The sequence below is a fragment of the Ambystoma mexicanum genome, chromosome 5q (genome assembly GCF_040938575.1).
Source record: "Ambystoma mexicanum isolate Mex_15411 chromosome 5q, UKY_AmexF1_1, whole genome shotgun sequence".
Lineage (NCBI taxonomy): Eukaryota > Metazoa > Chordata > Amphibia > Caudata > Ambystomatidae > Ambystoma > Ambystoma mexicanum.
This window is the reverse complement of record NC_090933.1, coordinates 904,557,345-904,577,544: the sequence shown is the minus strand read 5'-3', so window position 1 is coordinate 904,577,544 and position 20,200 is coordinate 904,557,345. Positions and strand designations below refer to the sequence as shown.

Below are 20,200 nucleotides of genomic sequence, written 5' to 3'. Positions count from 1 at the left end.
CATTTCTTTGCTTCTCAGCTCCTTGAGTATCATGTTGCAAAAAGAAGTAACAGTACAATTGGTGTAATCAACACTGCCAAATAGCTTGCAAGTTGAGGTCAACAGAAGCCTTATAGGAATCATGGTGATGTAGACCATGCAAGGAAGAAGAAGAGAGAGTGTTGAGGGGCAGTAGAGGGAACGGTAGTGGAGGGACCGCTATTGAAACCTACCACTTCTTTTATTAACATCTGGTTAAGAATACATTCTCACTGATAGTATTACAGCATTTAAAGTCCATCGTTCATCAGGGTGACAGCATCTCCTGTGATCTCTTTAGTACTCAAAAAGCCTTCGAACAGAGCCCATAACTATCTGAATGCTTGTAATTCTATCTCGTTCCTAGCTACAGATCTCTGCGTCCAAAGGGTGTTTCAAATCCAATATCATCAACTTACTTAGAGGATTTTTCAATATCCATCCATCTACTTCTGACCAGTCTTACAGTAATTACAATTAATTGCAAGCAAAAAAACTATCGACTTCGTGTAAAATAAGCACACCTATCAACACACGTGAAACAATTGAGAGAGGGAGTTTTTGGGTAGGGAGATTTTGCCATATTAGTTTTCCTCGAAGCAGATTGTGTCTAATTTCTGCCCCAAATATATGTGGGTGGGTTTAGGAGAATAATGTATGTGGTGGGGTTAAGGGGGGGATCTCCCACTACAAATATTTGCAGTAAAATCTTCCTGTAAAAAAACAAAAAAAGAAATTTACTAAGATGAAAAATATTCAAGCAGATCACATAGAACCAAACCACGATCTCCTGGCAGGTTTTCAGTACAAAAAGTAAACACATATATAGAACAAACCCAGCACTCATGACTATGTGTTCAATTCAGATATTCAAAGGTGAAAAAAGTTCAAGGAAATGAAAACATAAAAAATGACTCCATGTATGTAAGTTACGGGACTTGCATGGCATCTCACCTTGAAGTGGATCGATTGAGGCTCTTTCAGACTGAACAAATAGGCCACATTTTGTTATGAGACATTTGGTGCTGGTTTTCAATCAATTTGTCAGTGCACCAAATGCTCATAGACAATGCAGCCGAAAAAATACAGTGATTTGCCCAAAATCACACAATTACTTGTATTTTGCAAATGAGAAGCTTGTGTTAGATGCCAGGTGTCTTGGTTCCAAAGTTGACCATTTAGCCACTGGATATCTCCTCCCCACTGGGCATGGGCTGCCACATAACACCCTTTCCCCTCTATTAGGGGATGGTCCAGAATGCTACTTGACAAAAGCTAAAAGCACCGACTTTGCATTTCCTTAAGTAAGACACTACAAACATGCCATTTGCTTAGCTGCCTACAAAACCCATGTTCCAGATATTTGTCAGACAGCTTGCCAAATAACACACATTACCCAGCACTCAGCATCCCAACAGCAAAAAAACATACTTGTCTTTCTTCTGCCCTGCTGCGCGCGCGCGCGCACACACACACCCCTGACAGAAAGGAGCACAGAAAAAGAAAAGTACTCTATTAAAATCTTGACAAGCCAGCACAACCAAGTGGCACAAAAGTCGCTGTGCAAAGTAGTAAACGAGGGGAGAGAGGCCCTCACTAACAGCACACATGCACCGTTCAAAAATCAAAAGAATTATGGGTCAATGGGGTTCCAAGCGTTTGATAGTAAAACACGGGAAGTGAGGAAGTCGCGTGACTGTTTCTCAAGTTTGTTAATTTTTTTTATCATGTCGAGCTAGTGTTTGTATAAAAAAAATGGCACCGACATTTCAGTTACAAATCATTTGAATGAATGTTAATGTATTCTCGTTAAAGCAGAACAAGCATGCTTCCAAGTACACTTGAACACACTATGCAGGCAGTCTGACGCGTGATTGGTCCTTACCTTGAAGGCCAAGATGATGCTGATGAAGAGGAGAATGGTGACCACCACACAAGCTGGATTCACAGACAGGATCTCCTCCTTGTAGGGGAACTCAGCAGGCTGAAGGACAGAAAGACATCAACATATTAGCACAATCTCATCAATATCTGCATTATCGAACCCCTTTCTTTTCCTTAGAAAACCTCTACTCGTCTGTACGTACAGCTCCATACATGTTTATGGGCATTCGTAATCATACATGTAAAGAACATACAAGGGCCTCATTATGAGTTGGGCGGTATATCGGCCAGAATACTGATTAGATATGGTGGTAGGTGGTGTAAATCCCCATTTTGCATCTGCAATGGACTCCATTGGGGATTTTTGGTGGAATTACCACCGGTGGAATTACTGAGTGGTAATTCTGCCGATTTTTGGAGGTCAAGCAGAGGATCAAGTAGCTCCTCCACTTAACCACCAATAATCTGCAGAATTACCACTCACTCAGTAATTCAGTTTGTGGTAATTCTGCCAAACCTGTAGTTTGGTGGTGCAGGCACTTTTTTTCCACACAGCCAAACTCGTAATGAGGCCCAATGTCGTCCTTGTACTTTAGAAGAGATTTATCATGTATTTATTTCTTGAATAATGTGCTGTTGTCACTGACTCTTAATTAAAGGGCCTAGGGTATCAAGTGAAAACAAGCACAAACAAAGCCAAGAGCTTTGGCTTTTATGTAGGCATGCAATAGTGTGCCATCCCTTTCCATAATTATACTACCTGGTCATTAGCTGGAGTGTGCGTATGCCTGGTTACATCTTAGCAGTGCCTGGCAAATGCATGTAAACACCTGCAATGGACAAAGAAAGAAAAAAAGGACAAAAGTATCCCTGGCATGAGAAACCATGCAGGGATCCTTTCAATCAAAAGGTAGACACATCAGAGTAAAGGACCCCCTGTGATGCCACGCAGAATCTTTTACTCTGAAAGAAAAAATAAAATCAGCTTGACATGAGTGGAGTGGCGTTATTACGGTAACCCAAACCCTCATGGAGGAGCGTAGTTGCCAGCCCTCCATTCTGCGTCTTTCACTGCTGCTGCCCGACAGGAGGGGAGTGCCAGAAATGGCTGCTGCCTACCCGGTACTCCTGTCTCTGCTGTAGACCGGCTCACAGACGCTCCCCCAGTGGATAGCACCCAACATCACTGCTCCCTCCGGGGCCACGTTAATTATTTTTAGAAAGGATCTGCCACCTGCCAGGCCCACACAGACTCCCCAGCCACTGCTGGCAGACATAGCCCAGTTTGAGCGAGGACTTTGAGGCCCCCCCAACACTGCAATCAACGCCAGGCTCGGAGATCAAACATATTAATTAAAGGGACTCTGCCCCCCACAGGCTGCTGGTGAGTGCTCGGCTGCACTTGACATTCGCAGCCCAGCCAAATAAAGGACTTTGGGGCTTCCAACCACGTTGGTGGTGCTGCTGCTCTGCATGCCAGAACTACCATCTTGTTGGAGGGAATATAAAGAGCTGCAGCAGAAAGGATACTGAGACAGCCCTAGTCAGACTGTCTCCCAAGTAAGGTTTCTATAAATAATTTTACAGTGCACTGCATTATAGACTCTTCTGTATATATTTTTAAGGACTTTATTTTTAAATAATATTTTATATTTTTGAAGGGACCCTGAGAGGAATTCGACCATCTACTCTGGGAGTGTGCGCTCGGCTGGGCTTTTTTGATTTTTTGATAATGAAAATGAAAGATCAACCTCCGAAAATGTGCGAGGCCATTCCGCACACATTTTCTCTGCTCACCGCACGAAACGCATAGACACGTGTACTCCGGAAGGACACATCCTACAGACGCCGACTTCCCCTGTCATGTTCAGATGGAATGTGACAGCCACGGGTACATCAAAGCATCTCAAGAAGTGGGAAGGCACACCTTCCTCCGGTCACAGGGAGCCTAATTAAAATATCAAAGGCTCCATGGATCTGCTTTCCTATTGTTTAGTTTGGCTGGTGGCAGTGCATACTAATGAGAGATAATTGAGTCAAGTCTGGAAGGGGCTTCAGTGCCAGACAGACAACAGGAAAGCAGGGCTAACACCCCATTGGTATGCAATGTGTCAACTTGAAGCTAGTTCCCACCCCTCTGTATGAAAGGCAGTGAATGGCATGTCTGGGTTCATCAGTTACCGTAGGAACCCCTGCAGAGCAGACCCCTTTCAGAGGGGAGAAGTATGTGATTCGAGGGAGACAGGAAGTTTGCTCTCGTCACAAACTTCAAGGGATGACACAAGCCCTGCGAAGACGCTAGGAGGAGTGCCCCTACAAGCATCAACCAGCGTCCATCTTTTAAGGACATTTGTAACAGTCGAACCTCAACTGGCTGCACTGCTAACTGTTGTCACGCCGCAGTTGTCGGAGCCATCCGAGATGCCTCGACCAGTACTGCAGATCCCCCAAACAGCACAGAGACAGCGACTCTTGGCCCTGAGCCGCTGTGTAGGCCAGCCTGCAGCCATCGCCCAGCCTCTAACTCTGTCTCAAGAGCTGCAAAGCAACTTGGAACTGCCTCGACCATGTTGAGCATCAAGTGCTTCTTAAGCACCAGGTACATTTAATTTGATTTGATTTTTTGGGATTTCTAACGCGCACGGAAAAGAATAAACTGTAATGGCGCAGATGACAATCATGAGATAGGAGATATAACAAGTCATACCAGACCCTCATCCAATGGTCAGATGTCCATTTAAACAGGAAGGTCTTTAGTGTTTGACAAAACTGATAAAGCAAGCTCATAGTCCTCAATTCAAGTGGCAGAGAATTCCACAGCTTTGGGCCAAAGACTTGTAAACTGAGTAAGGAATAACCAACAGCTGACAATCACTGGAGCGGAGCTGCCTTGCCGGGTGATATAACTGAATTAGCCCCCTCAGATATGTAATACTGTCGTCAATTGAAAGCCAACGTAGCTCACAGCGAAATGGGGATACATGAGCCGTTTTCTTCAACTTAAATATCAATCTGGCTGCTGTGTTCTGTGCCTTGTGAAGTCGTTGAAGCTGTTTAGCAGAGATGCCCAACAATTGAATATTACAATAGTCTAAATGGGCGCTGGTTAGAGCTCCCACCACAGCCGCCTGATCTTCTGTGGGTATGTAAGAAAGCACTTAACGCAGCAATCTCAAAACAAAGTGCACCGCTTTAATCTTGGCTCCAACCTGGGCTTCAACCCCAAGGTCCTCCTGCCAGATGCAGCCCAGATTTTTTACTTTAGATGCAAATTTAAGGTTTTTGCCCAAAAGCAAAGGAATAGGTACACTCTTTGCCATATTCAACAGGTGTCTTGGCCCAAACAGAATGAGCTCAGTCTTTGAAGCATTGAGGTGTAATTGTTTTTTTGACATCCATCCACTTACTTCTTCCAGGCACTGGCCTAGTCGATTAAGTGCATCCTCAAAGTTGGCAACTCGAATGAAAATCTGCATATCATCTGCGTACGAGTGATAATTCAGCCCATAATGCTTCAGAATTTCCAGAAGGGGTTGGATGTATAAATTTAACAGCATCAGGGACAGGGAGGATCCCTGCGGGACTCCACAATTTAGTTTAAGGAGGTCCGACAGGAACTCCCCCAGCCTCACTCGCTATTGATGGTCAGTTAGAAAAGACCTGAACCAGTTTAGTGCCAAATCAGAGACTCTTCCCACTTCCTGCAGATGTTCCAAAAGAATGTCATGGTTCATCGTGTCAAAGGCTGCGGACAAGTCCAACAACACCAATAGTGAAAGTTCCGCTTGATCCGCAGCCTTTAACAATTCATCCAGTACAGCCAGGAGTGCAGTCTCGGTAGCATATTTTGGCCGAAAAACAGACTGAAATTTGTCCAATAACAGTTCGCATTCCACAATTTCGTGCAACTAGTTGGTAACAACTTTTTCAAGTATTTTAGCTGGTCAAGGTTGCCCTGCAATGGGGCGATAATTCTAAAGAGTCTCCACGTCTAGAGATGGCTTTTTCAACAACGGCGAGACAATGGAGAGCTTCAAATCTTCTGGAACGATCCCACTAGTCAATGATTTATTAACAAAAGCTGTGATGAATGGGGTAAGTTCTTGCACCATTCTCTTAGCTGAATAGGCTGGCAGCGAAGATAGAGAGTCAATAGTAGGTTTAAGAGACCCAATAAGTTTGAACATATCGTCTTAAGCAACTGGGTGAAACTCAAACAAGGGTAATGATGTTTGATTCTGAGAATCAACCACGTTGCCTGAAGATTGATTAAGCAAGGACACATGTGGATTAATAGAAATCTCATGTTCAATATCGGCCCTAATCCGTTCAATCTTATCCGCGAAGAAAGAATGAAAAAGATTGGCCTGTACTATTGAGGCATCCAACACTGCCGCTTTGCATTTAGGATTGCAAAGGTTGGATATGATAGATAACAATTCCCTTGATTGATTTTTAGCAGTTTTGAATTTCTCACCCAAAAAATCCTTTTTTGCAAAAAAGATTGTGGTTCTGCCTCGCCACCCCCCGGTCCCTTAGAGACAGTTACGACCCTTTGGCCCTTGGTGTTGCAACCAAATAACCTTGAACAGTAAGACTGATTACTTTAACAACTACACTCCTGTCAGTATCCAGAGTGCTTCCCTTTCCTTTGTGAAACTGTCTGTCCTCTGTGTTCCTTTACAGTGTGGGTTGTACTTTGTAGTGTGCTAGAACTGTCTGTTGCAATATTAATAAAGTATATCTTTTATTTTTAATACAAACTTGACTGGACAGTCCCTTTTATCATTGGGTAATAATTGTATTTTCACTGTGTCAGAACTAACCAACGATCCACAACCTTGCAGAGATAAGCATGCGGTTCCATCCACGTTACCAAAAATTGGACAAGGAGGTTTATAAATGACTTGTGTTCCAATCTGTTCAGATCCCTTCTGGTGTACTAGAGCTGTGGGGCTGATTGATGGTTTAGAAACCGATATTCATCACTGGTGAATGGAAGTTGATTCGTCACAGACCTTTTTTTGTTATTTTTTAAATGATTTTAAGAATTCAGCTTATTAGGTAGGGCACTATTGTAGATAGTGTCATGTGATTTGCCCCTTTTTTCTAGTAAAAACTTTAAATCCCTGCTGGTGTACTTGAAGAAAGGTATAACTAAGCTGAAGAACAACTAAGAATACTATATGCCAGCAGTCCGTGGTTTGCCTTTCCTTTTGTGTCAGCTGAAAGTTAGCATAACCCTGTGTTTCTTCCACAGGGGTTTTGGGGGAATCCTATACTAACTTTTGCCTTTCCTTCCCAAATCAACTTCCCAGAGAGGTGCACGATGGTGATCTTGAGCTCAGGTAAGCGGGAGTTGGAGACAGGTGTGAGGCAGGTCACGTGTCTCCAACTCCCCCTTACCTGTTAAAGTGTCATAAAAACTATATTGCTGCTGCGTCCACCAACACTATTTCCCAATCAGAGTGTGAGACCATCCACCCGCAACATGCCTATCAAATATTATTAAACACATCAAAACTGTTAGCATTACCAGTGCTCATTTTTAACATGAATGCAATGCTAGGAACAGATACAAAAACACACCGTCTCTTGTAAATCAAGTGGCTGGATGTACACTTGGTTATGGCAATTTGTGTACACCAGTAGCTCATTTACAGCAGTAATTAAGATCGTTAACTCTCAGAAGAGTGCTTTCTTTGAACACTGGCATGGCTTATACAGCACCATGTTTGGTGTTTCTGTGTGATAGAGCCAGCTTAAAGAGATCCCTGGAGGATGGGTTTGGGCAGGGGGTGTCAGCTAGTGGGTGGAAATGGCCATCGGGATAAGCATGCCCGTGGGAAGTCGATACGTGCATGAATAACCAAACCTCACATTCCAGCTCCCTCCTACCTGCACTCCAACACAGAATTTAATCCAACAAATGGTACTGGCCGAATTCGGACAAATCTACCATACGATCAATTAAATTTGAGCAAATTGGGCAATACCGTTTATTCGGTATCCCCAGAGCTTTCACAATATCATCATCAAATTTATTTTGGAAATGCATAGAAAATCCATAAAAACAGTACATAATACAAAGATATCCAAAATGTAAGAATCTGTAAAAATACATCTATAAAAAACAGTGTTAAACAACCAGAAGGGATTACAAATATATTTAATTCAGTATTGTCAATTAACTAATTACGGGTCAATGACTGCAGCAAACATTTCCTATGATACAAAGCTTTTTTTCAAAAACAGGGTGAATTTGCCCACAACAGGTAAATCAATTCTGGCTGTTACTGCACAAAGCCCTGTTCCCGCAGTATTGGCCTAATAAGACGATTTCTATGTCACATATATCGGGCAAAAAAGTGGGCAAATTCCTCATACGGGGCATCACATAGCAGGCAGGAACGATCTGCAGCCTCTCCCCCCCAGACCAAGCCACCACAGCCTTTAGGTGGATACTGTTGAACCTAGCCCGTGACACAGTCAATTGGTGATTCAGCCCAGAGCAAGTAACCTTGAACACCCTGGGACATACATCAGACCACGATTCTTAGGCTTCAGGAGTTCTAAGCCTTCCCTATTCAGTCTTACAGATTCCTACAGGCCAGCAGTCCATTGGTTTATCTCACTCCGGGATAGGGTATTGCTGGGGGGGGGTGTACAAATGCATTAAATTCATCCCCCTCAACTGTAATTTAATTTTAAACAGCCACAGAATCTTGTTTCTCAAATCCATATCTGAAAAAAAAATAATCCGTTCCTGAGTTAAAGTGGCATTGACATTCCCCCATAGCCTGAGCCAATGTAATACCAGGGAAGTACGAGGAAGTACACTGTTTGCTGTCGTGGCCCCCTACTGAGCCGGAGGATCGTGTATGCTGCCGCTGAAAGTTCTTCACTTCATCCCATTTCACCTCGCCCCTATCACGGAGCACCGAGGGAAGGACGTCTATCCAGGCAATACGGAAGTTGCCTGACTCCACTGATACAAGTACATACACTAAGCACCTGAAGTGACTTCAATTGGGTCCTTTACCTGGTGGTGTACGACTCTAATTGGGACTCTTATTGGGATGTTTAATTGGCACTTTGATTGGGACATTGAAAGGGCCATTAATGCTTTGCAAAACAAAAAAAAAACAAAAAAAAGCTTTCTCAGTCTAAGGTGCTGGTGTTACAAATCTGTACTCTCCCTTGTTTACAGCGCTGAAATGATTGGTTAGGTGGCGCTATCCAGGCCCCTAATCCTGCCCCCTCCTGTTTGAAAAACAGAGTGTGCAGGGCACCGCGCGTGCACACGGGAAGTACGAGGAAGTACGCTGTTTGCTGTTCGCTGTTGGGTGGATGGTGGAGGGCGTATTGGGATACATGCTCCCCAAATATACAACTTACTTTCATTTTGCCCGTTATATAAGATTCACGCTTTTGCAGTTTGTGTGTCAGGTAAGATTGGCACGCTCATAATGTTTATGGGCATGGAATGGTTGGCTGGCTGCCGAGTAGCAGCGTGATCCTTCATCATTAGCTCGTGAGGGAATCTCGAGATCTCCAAGGGTATAAGGTACAGGGTGGGCAATAGATTGTGAGCCGACCGGACAGTCGGTGGGGGGACCGATCCCAGAGGGGATTAGTCATCTTAGCTCGTCCATTGTGCAATTGTTGCTTTCTCTAATATTGCCACTTTGTCTATGTATGCATATGACGCACATTGTATATTTGAACTACATTATTAAGACACCCGAGGGTGCCTACTAGGATCTGAGAGGGAAAGGAACACAATGGGACTCCCTAGCACCTCATCATAATTATATCCACGTGAACTTGGCAGAGGTGATTTATTAGATTGGCAATCTTTGGTAGTTAAGGGAAATGTATCACAGCAATGTCGAGATGGAGAAATAGCTTTGAATATGTGTATTCTCGGGGGCCTGCAGCCGGCCCCTCTACCAGAAGTACCACAGCGCAGGGGTCAAGATTATATGATAATATTCTATCAGCTCCCCTTATATTCACTCCTGTAAAAAACACCTTAAGAATGGCAATGAATATGCCTCTTCCACCATCTCCCCCTGAGCCGAGTGACTCTCTCCTGCTGGATTCTGAGGCAGTTGCGCACTGTTCTATGATATTTCTGGGGGGTTGCGCTCAGATCCTACAGGAGGAAGAGCCTGAGGCAAGTAGGATTGGAGATGCACCTAGAGCAGAGGCGGCGGTCATTCCTGAGACATCATTCTTAGATACGCCCCCAGACTTTTTTCCTACAGAAGGGGATCTGCGTGACATGACAACATTTGTTAGATCCATCAAATTCATTCGCAGTACAGGAGGATGCCCCCTCAGAAATGGGAGGGCTTCTCCGATCAATACTCCAGGAACTAAGAACTCACTCTACAGGATTCATGGAATTACGAATACTGATGAATAGACAACTACTACAAGCCAAAACGGGCTTGGAATCCGTGGAACTCTTGCTTACTAAGTTAGTGACAAAACTACTATCCATAGGCTTCCCTTTTAATAAGGAAGCAGATAGAATGGGCGCCCCTAAAGCGAGCATGCCACCGGCCCACCCACTACAAAAACCATCTGTTTTGGAACATTCATCCAAGAATAAGCAATCAATGAAGAAGGATGCGGCCCTGGACCCTGCCAATAAAAAAACCTAAAAAAAAAAAAAATTACGCATGGAAACGCATCCTTCTTTAATCAAAGAAACAAAATCTCAAAAAATACCTGGAGAAATTTCCTACGAGAAGACAAGACACAATGCATAAACTTGGAGACAGACCCAACGGATCCCCCAGACCGGATAAATCCTGGGGAGGGTGCTTACTCTATTCCATCCAACTCCCTGTCTGATGAAATGTCGCATAAAACATCTCCTACTAAAACTCTGCCTATTAAAAACAAAAAATCCCCCGAAAAGGGTAATCTGGCTCAATCGCTGGAACAGAAAGAAAACTATGGTCTTTTTCTGAAACCGATTGCGACCAAGCCCGGCCCGCTCCCTCCAACTCTGAACCAAATGATAAATGAGCCCCAGGTAGTGGGGGACTCATTGAGCTTGGGCAGACTGAACCCCGTGCCCAAGAAAGGGGTGGACCTTTTAAAGGAAGGCAGTCCCTTGGAGGCTCATGGCATTGATAGCAATATGGATCTTGGGCCTCCAGAAAAGAGTATGCTGAGTAAAACGGAGATAGCGTTGCTGATTAGCACGGTGGTGGCGGAAGCCTTAAAGGTAAAAACTGTAAAAGAGCCGGAAATCCCCATGCTTACAAGAACAGATATTTCCCTAGACAAATCAACTCATCCTGAGGTACCAAGTAGCACAAAAGCCCAAAGGCCTCTCAGCAGTATTTCTTCCCATCAGACGGGGCAGTAATATGAACAGCCGAGGCAGTAAATCTTGCCCCAAACCCCCACCTCCACCTCGGATTGCTAAATCCAATATGGATGGAGCCCTGGAGGGAGATACTGAGGATCGATTCCCTAAACACTTTATGGACACGGAATTTAAACATATTCAATGGAGGAAACCATGTCATCTGGAGCTAGCAAGCATTTTAATGTACCCTCTATTTGATTGTGGCTTCCAACCGGCCATGAATCGGAATAGATTGTTACAACTCTTGAATGTCTTTCCAGCATTAGCCAATTTGACCACGGCAGACATAATAAGGGTGGACTTTATTCATCCGCAATGCATGGATCATATAAGATTAGTTTTCCATTCAAAACTAGTGTTTCAAAATGTCTTATTAGAACTAGACCAGTTTAATAGGAGGGGATTTGACATACTGGTATTCGGGGAATGAAGCACACAGTCTGAGGGCCCAAACACACACGACCCTGTTAAATCGGGACCTCCGGTGGGGCAAGCTTTAAAAAAAAAACCCAGAGAGTCTTGAAGAACAAGACTCAAGCTGGAGATGGCTTGCCCTGAGCCTTCGAGACTCTATTTTCACAGCTCCAAAATCTCAAACAGAGATAAATCAGGACAAGACCTTTACAATATTATCATGGAATTCCCGAGGGAATTATCACCTATTCTCATCCACTGAATTATGTAAACTGTTAAGAAGTAAAAGTATTATATGTATTCAAGAAACTTGGATGATTACCAAGGCCCAGTTGAACGGTTTTGTGTGCCTCCATCTTTTGGCCTCAAAAGGACGGATAGGCCAACCGAAGGGTGGATTACTCTTGGCAATAAAACTGGACATCGGTATCTCCCTGATTGAAACCTTTATAATTTCTCCCTTTGTTTTGGGAGCTCTTGTAAAGGTAGAGAGTCTAGCCTATGTTCTTATATGGAATATATACTGGTCCCCAGGGTCGAATTTGAGTGATCTAACCACCGAAATGGAAGTAATCATGGAGAAATGCTTCTGTAAATATCCAGGGCTTCAAATCATTCTGATGAGGGATCTGAATACAAAAATGATGTTACCAGAGGAGACGTCAACCTCGCTCCCTGATACCTCACCTGATAGAACAATTGAGTCTAATGATATAAGTGACCTTAAAGCAAGGCCTTTGGTCCATAGGAAAACAGATTGCTATTGTTGGAATATGCTGTTTATAACATGGGGTTTGAAAGCAACCTATGAACTGCTGAGTTCAGATGTTCCGTACATAACTTGGACTCTGGGAGAAAAATCCTCTACCATTGATTGTATATATGTATCAGCGGACATCTTTAACTTGGTAGATAGTTTCATCTTACGGCCTACTATGATGAGCGATCATAAAATCCTCAAATTAAATTTACATACCACATTAGAAAGTACCTGCCCTAAGCGGATGTCAAGCAATATCACTATAAATCCAGGGAGCAATAGGATCATCTGGTACCCGGGTAACAAAGGCATGTAACAACCTTTTCTGTCAGGATCATGATAACTCTACATTTGAATAAAAAAAAATCAGATTCACTCATGCCCAATTTGGCCCGTACGTAAAAACCCTTATTGAAAACTCGGTAAAAAGATCTAAAACTCAGGCGCCAAAAAAACATATTCATAAGTATGACTCGTTAGTGCAGGCAAGCAAGATTTTATTGCGTCATACTTTACGACAACTCTCTTTGTTAGAATTATCAGACAATGTGAGAATACAGGGAAGTAAATACGTAAAACAGGTACACAGAAATTGGATTAGAAATTACAAATTTATGATGTTACAAGCGGACAATGAGGAAATGTTGAGCACTTTAAAAAATAAGTGGGTAAAACATTTCTGGCAGCTTATAAATAGGACCCCTAAATCTGCGGTTGTATGCAATATCAATCCAATTAGTGAACAAACATGGAAAGAACATTTCAATAAATTGTATGTAAGTAATGAACCTGTCCAACCTTACATTCACAGAGGGGACTCCTGGAAATGGGCGGGTAATTTCATCATTGACGAAATTAGAAAGAGGATAACTAAGGCAAGCTCGTCGAGAGCTGCAGGCCCGAATGGATTATCTAATGCTCTATTTAAGGGGAATCCTGACAAGTGGTCGAAAGCTCTCTTCCTTCTATTTGAAGACATAAGTAGAACAAAGGTCATTCCCAGCTCATGGAATTTGTGCTATATTATTCCAATTTACAAAAAGGGTGATAGATCCATGCCCTCTAACTATCGGCCAATAGCCATCTTAGACTCTGATTCAAAGGTATATGCAAGCCTCCTCCTGCAAAAAATTGAACTATGGGCTAATAATGAAATGGTGTATTCGTCATTTCAATTTGGTTTTAGAAAAGGCATTGGCACTCTAGCAGGTGGGTTGTTAATCTCGCTTCAAGAACTTGGATGGCAAAAAGGGGTGAGTCTTGTGTACCTGGCTAGTATGGACTTGTCTCTTGCGTTTGATCGAGTGAATCGAACTTTGCTATGGAAGAAGCTGTCCTTAATGGCACTCCCGAGAGATATTCTGGACACCTTGATCTATTTACATGAAGGATCAATGATTCAAGTTCGTTTGAGCTCTGAGGGCCAGCTCTCCGGGCCAATTAAGACATCAAACGGACTTAGACAGGGGCGTATATTCGCCCCAACACTATATAATTTGTACACAGCTGATATAGGGGCGGTGCTCGAGAATGCCGCTTTTATTCAACCGAAACTAGAAGGCAAGAAACTCTGCTGGTGCTCATACGCCGATGATTTTTTATTGTTTGACAGATCACCGGTAGGACTGCAGCGACTATTGTCGGCATTTGCCGATTATATGATAACCAATGGCCTAGCGGTCAAACCCTTGAAATCACATATATTGTGCTTCAGTGGGAAGTGGAGATCTCTACCTGCAAAAAGCTGTTTTTTGGATAAGTCCAAGCTAGCTATAAAGAACTCAATGATCTATTTGGGCTTTTTTGTGAACTCTCCTGAAAATGGAGCTCAAATTTTAAATCACTATATGTATAAAGTTAAAACTTGCATCACACAAAGGCGAGTAGTCATTAACAAATTTGGAGGCTTCTCGTACACCCCCGCCATGAGATTCTATAAATTAAAAGCCATTCTGAAAAAACTATATCGGAGTGAAATTCCATTTACAACGGGCAAATTGGATGTGTGTAAATTAGAATCAACTCTTCTTAGAAAAACCATCATCTGTTTGCCGAATTGTGTTCCAATAGTAGCCATTCGCTACGAATTTGGGCTACAATCCTTTAAGAGCATTGTGGAATTGAAATGCCTTCAATTATTTTGGAATTTAACTGCTCAAACCGAAAACAATCTCTTAGTGATCTGTCAGTGATGCTGAAGCAGGGTACACCGAAATTGAAATTTATAATCAAACTGACGGAATTATGTAATGCACTGTTTGGGTCTGTAGGAGCTTCTCGGACTACTCTTTTGATGAACCCTAAAAAAGTGAAACAACTTTTAATGTTGATTGGGCAATGACTATTGAAAAATTAACTCAATTCAGACTATATTCTCATATGGTCCCATATTATAAATGCATGGGCGATATGGAACCATACCTTTATCTCTTTCCCAATAGAGGGTGGAGGAAATGCTATATGAGATTTAAATTTAACGTCCTTCTCACTGGAGAAATCAGGACCCTCGATATCTACTTGTAGACACTGCAAAGAATATGAGTCTAAAGAAACAGTGAGACATTTGCTGCTCGAGTGCTCTGCTTTACACTCTAGGAGACTATTTTACTTCTCAAGATTTGTTCTGGATGTATCCAAAGTGGATTTAGAACAGGTTTGGAAACGCAAACTGTTTGATAAGAAAGTTCTGTTGCAATTAGCAGTAGTCAGATTTCTGAAAGATGAATGCGAATTATCTTAAATCGTTTAGATTACTGGGCAGCATTGTTCTAAGCGAAATTAATTTTCCTCCCTGGAATGATTTATAAGACTATCGGGCATCTTGGTTATGTTTTATAGACACGAAGCATGTAATCATTTTAACCTATTTTTTAACTCTTGATACTTTTGCCTTAGGAATAGCAGATATGTAGCATTCTATATGTATATGTTATACATTCTATAGAATGATTGTTAGTATGAAACTTTGCTTAGAAATTCTGCTCTAAAAATGAAATCATTAATTTTATGTATAGTTTTAGGTGTATTATGTGTTTTGTACCTTTTTATTCTTTTTTTCCATTAGCTTTATAGACATATTCATCCACTGATTGAGTGTTTTAATTTGACAAAGATTTGTTTGCTTATGTTTTTGTCCAATCTGTTATATGAAATTGTTTACTTATTTACATGTGTTTCTGTATTTTGTGATTTCTCTTTTAAATTCTGGTTTAAATTTGTAAAGGTTTTTTTAAGCCATATACAAATAAATTAAATAAAAAATAAATACCAGTTGCAGGGAAATTATATCCTTAATTTGTGAACAACCCAACTCTTTGTGAACACCAAAATTAGGGGCAGAGATGGGCAGCCCCAACAGTTTCTCAAAAAGTTTATTCTCCGTGGACTGCACCATGTTGACAGTTGAATGACCCCACAACTCCATACCAAATCTGGCCACAGACACCGCTTTCCCCTTGTACAGCTGTAACATTGGGGTAATTGGTTTAGCCCTTAAAATTCAAATATCCCTTCAGACCCCACCAAATGCCTGCTTAAATTCTGAAGCTTGTTTTAATACATGAGCCTTAGCACCAAAATTTGCCGGAAATCTGACCACCGGGTTATCAAAATGTTTGACCCTGGTGATAACAGTATTCCCGCAATACATGGTCTTGGAATGTATCCTTCTCATCCCCTTCCAACAAACCATCACTGCGGATTTTGCTGCGTTAAGCACCAAATCCAGCCGTTCCATGTAAGTGTAACGCTCACCTGATTCCCACAGAGGCGCAGGTCTGGCTTCGAGTGCTGATGCTTCTTCAATGGTGAAGCGCAGGACTCTGAAGATGGACAGGAAGGTCCCCCCTACTCTGGCTTCTCTGGCTCGCAGGAATATTCCCCTGTGCGTGAAAAGGGAGTATTACCTACTGACTGAGTTATGCTCAAGCCTCCCACTCTCTTCCAACCCTCCACGATACCCTTCCACGATTCCCCGTGAAGTCTCACCTTAGGGTCAGGAAGGATGAGCTCTCCATCCTGCTTCTGATGCAGGGGCGCGTTGAAACCCAGTTACTTCACTGGATTGAGGATTGATGGGAGTTCAGGTAAGCTTGTCTATTCAGGTAAGGCGCTGTAAAAGTTCTGCTGCAAGTTCAAAAGTCCAAGCTTAAAAATAATGTTCATTGTCGTGTTGCAGCAAGCGCTAATGCTTATGTCTTTTTCCCCTTAGGGGCCGGGGTTCGGAATGCCGGAGATATGGCGCCGACCCGAAGTGAAACGTGCAGTTCCAGTAAATGACAGGTAAGTTCTGGATGAGCGCTCAGGTAATGTCTTTGCATTCGCTCATTCAATGTCTTTGTCTTTTTTCCCCATAGGGGCCGGGGTCCGGAAAATGCCTGGAAGCGGCAAGACCCGAAATGAAATGGGAATGACCCAACAGGTAAGTCTTAGAAGGAAACTGAGCTTTTCCTATTCCTTTCCTTCTCTCACCTTGTTCTTGTCTTTTTCTCTCTAGGCTCTGGGAAGTGGCTGTGGATCCGGATGATCGCTGCTGAAGATGGAGGCGTCCAGGATAGGTGAGAGAAATGCCACGCTGCAGCGATCGTAGCGAAATGCTTTAAAAAATGATGTCTTCCTTTTCAGGATCGTCGGTGTGATGTCTCCGTGGTGCTGATTTAGCAGGTAAGGTCTTTTGTCTCCCTTTGCAGGTGACCCAGGATACTGACAGGCGTGGCTGAGGTCCAGATGCAGGAGCTGACACGGTGAGCGTCCAGCTGCGAGGAGCAGAACAACGCGAAGCGTGAGTTGCTGATCGGGTGTGGTTTAAATAGCTTTGGAAGGAGTTCCAAGTGTGTATCCTTCCACCGATCAGGTATGTATCCTTCCCCGACCACACCCGGGTGGAAAGTAGTCCCACAGGTAAAGTAGTTCCATTCAGGCCTCAAGAGGGCCTGGATGTAGCAGCATGGTCTGCATCAGGTAAGTGCACATTAAAACACTTAAACACATGTCTAGCTTTATGAGCCTGGCGCCTAAGGCGCCAGGACTGCGTCCAAAGGGCCCCAGTTTGGGCCCGCTGGCACTCCCCTGGGGGAAATGATGCCTGCCTCTGGGGTTGCTGGGTCGGACCTGGCTCCTTGGAGGTAGGCATCATGACAGTACCCCCCCCTCAAGGCCCCTCCCAAGGTTCTTTCCTCCGGGGGTTTTGGCTTGTTCGGAAATCTCCGGTGAAACCTTTGTACTAATCGAGGTGCGTGGACATGGTTACTAGGCTCCCATGATCTCTCCTGAGGTCCATATCCCTTCCAGTCAACAAGATAGAAGAGTTTCGACTTTACCACCTTGGAGTCTAAAATGTCTTTAACTTCGAATTCTAATTCCCCTTCAATTTGAACTGGATCTGGAGGCTTGGACAATCGGGTTCCTGGTTGTACTGGCTTCAAAAGTGATGCATGAAAAACTGGATGAATACGCATGTTGGACGGTAGATCCAGTTTAAAGGCCACTGGGTTGATTATAGCCGTGATGGGATAAGGTCCTATGAATCTGGGATTGAAGGTTCGCGGGCCCTTGAGGGGTAAATGTTTAGTTGCTAGCCATACCTGGTCTACTACTTGGCAAGGAGGAGTTTTACTTTGGTGCAAATCAGTGTTTTCTTTATACTTTTTCTTGGCTTGCTGTAAATGACTTGCAGCTTCTTTGAAGGCTCTGGTTATTGTGGAATGCAGATGATTTACTGCGGGCATTTCCAGGGTCAGAGGTGGATCTAGGTCAGAGGTCCGAGGATGGTGACCATACAAAGTATAAAAAGGGGTTTGTCCGGTTCCAGAATGCACTGAGTTGTTGTATGCATATTCTGCGATCCAAAGAATGTCTTTCCAATTCAACTCAGATTGGTGTAACATGCACCGAAGATATTGCTCGAGAGTCTGATGGTTCTCTCGGTTTGTCCGTCGGTCTGGGGGTGGTGGCTGGTGGATAACCGCACATCTATTTGTGCTAATCGGCAACACTTCTTCCAAAAATGGGAGATAAATTGACTTCCACGATCCGAGACTAATACGGAAGGGAAACCATGTATGCAAACTATATTCTCCAGGAATCCCTTGGCCAAGGTGGAAGCTGAAGGCAAACCTTTTAAAGGGATAAAGTGGGCCATTTTGGAGAATAGGTCCACAATTACAAGGATTGTGTTGTAACCAGCACAAGGAGGCAGGTCGGTTATAAAGTCCATTGACAGGGTGTGCCATGGTGCCGGTGGAATATCCAAGGGTTGAAGTAGGCCGGCTGGCCTTTTCTTTTGAGCTTTGGCCGTCTTTAAATACTGTAAGTTTCTGTGGTCCGTAATTACAGTGATGGTGTGTCTTGCCCCGAGAAGGTAGTGACGCCAAGCCTTGAAAGCAGATTTGATGGGCAGTAACTCTTTATCAGTAATTGCGTAGTTGATTTCAGGAGGAGAAAATGTTCTGGACCAAAAGGCCACTGGGTGTAGTTGGTTAGTTTTTGGGTCTCTTTGCGACAGGACAGCTCCCATGGCCGAACTGGATGCGTCGGTTTCCACAATGTACGGGAGATCTGGGTGCGGGTGCTTCAATACAGGTGCAGAGGTGAATTTGGTTTTCAGGTCCTGAAAGGCTTGTTCGGCCTCAAGATTCCATTCGAAGTGTTTGTTTTTCTTTAGGAGAGCTGTGATGGGTTGGACTGTTCGGGAAAATTCCAGGGTGAATCTTCGATAGAAATTGGCAAAGCCGAGCATGCTCTGAACTCCCTTCACCGAGCTAGGAGATGGCCGCTTGAGGATGGCGTCCACCTTTCGGGAGTCCATTCGGACTCCTTGAGGTGTCAGGATGAATCCGAGAAACTCAACTTCTGTGGTATGAAAAACGCATTTTTCGAGTTTTGCAAATAGTCTGTGCTGGCGCAATTTCTCAAGAACTGCCCTAACATGTTTTCTGTGCTCAGATTCTGAAGAAGAGTACCCCAGGATGTCGTCAATGTAAACAATGACACAGACATCGATAAGTTCCCGAAGAACATCATTCATAAAGTACTGAAAGGCGGCAGGTGCATTGCACAAACCGAAGGGCATCACTTGATATTCGAAGAGCCCAAACTTGGTGCGGAATGCAGTCTTCCATTCGTCGCCTTCTTTTATACGCACCAGGTGATAAGCTCCTCGGAGATCTAACTTGGTGTACACACAAGTGTCTTTCACCTGGTCGATAAGCTCAGGGATCAAGGGCAGAGGATAACGATTCTTAATCGTTATTTGATTTAGGGCGCGATAGTCTATACACGTTCTAAGGTCGCCCTCTTTTTTCGGCACGAAGAACAGAGCTGAAGAGACAGGAGACTTGGACGGGCGAATAAAACCATTGGCTAGGTACTGATCTAAATACTGACGCAAATGCAGGTTCTCAGGTTCCGTAAGAGCATAAATCCTACTACAAGGTAGTTGAGCATTGGGTACCAGATCGATTTGGCAATCATAAGACCGATGGGGAGGTAACGTGTTAGCCTGTTCTTTCTGAAAAACGTCTTGGAATTCTTGGTATTCTGACGGTAACTGTACAGGGGTGGAAGTTGCTGAGGCTAGACCCATAGCTGGATTTCTTGGATAACAAGTTGGTTCACAATCAGGAAAACTTATCTTCTTTGCTCGCCAGTCAATTCTGGGATTATGTGTTTCTAACCAAGGAATTCCAAGAATTACTTGAAATTGTGGGGCCTTGATCACATCAAACACGATTGCT

General features: G+C 43.5%; 1 protein-coding gene across 1 annotated transcript in view; it reads right to left on the bottom strand.

The window, feature by feature from the left end:
• LAPTM4B (lysosomal protein transmembrane 4 beta) overlaps positions 1–20,200 on the bottom strand; it is a 761,683-nt gene that overhangs the window by 249,395 nt on the left and 492,088 nt on the right. Inside the window, exon 5 of the mRNA XM_069621405.1 lies at positions 1,904–2,002. Coding sequence (XP_069477506.1) covers positions 1,904–2,002 — 99 coding nt within the window. The remainder of the gene's footprint in view (positions 1–1,903; positions 2,003–20,200) is intronic.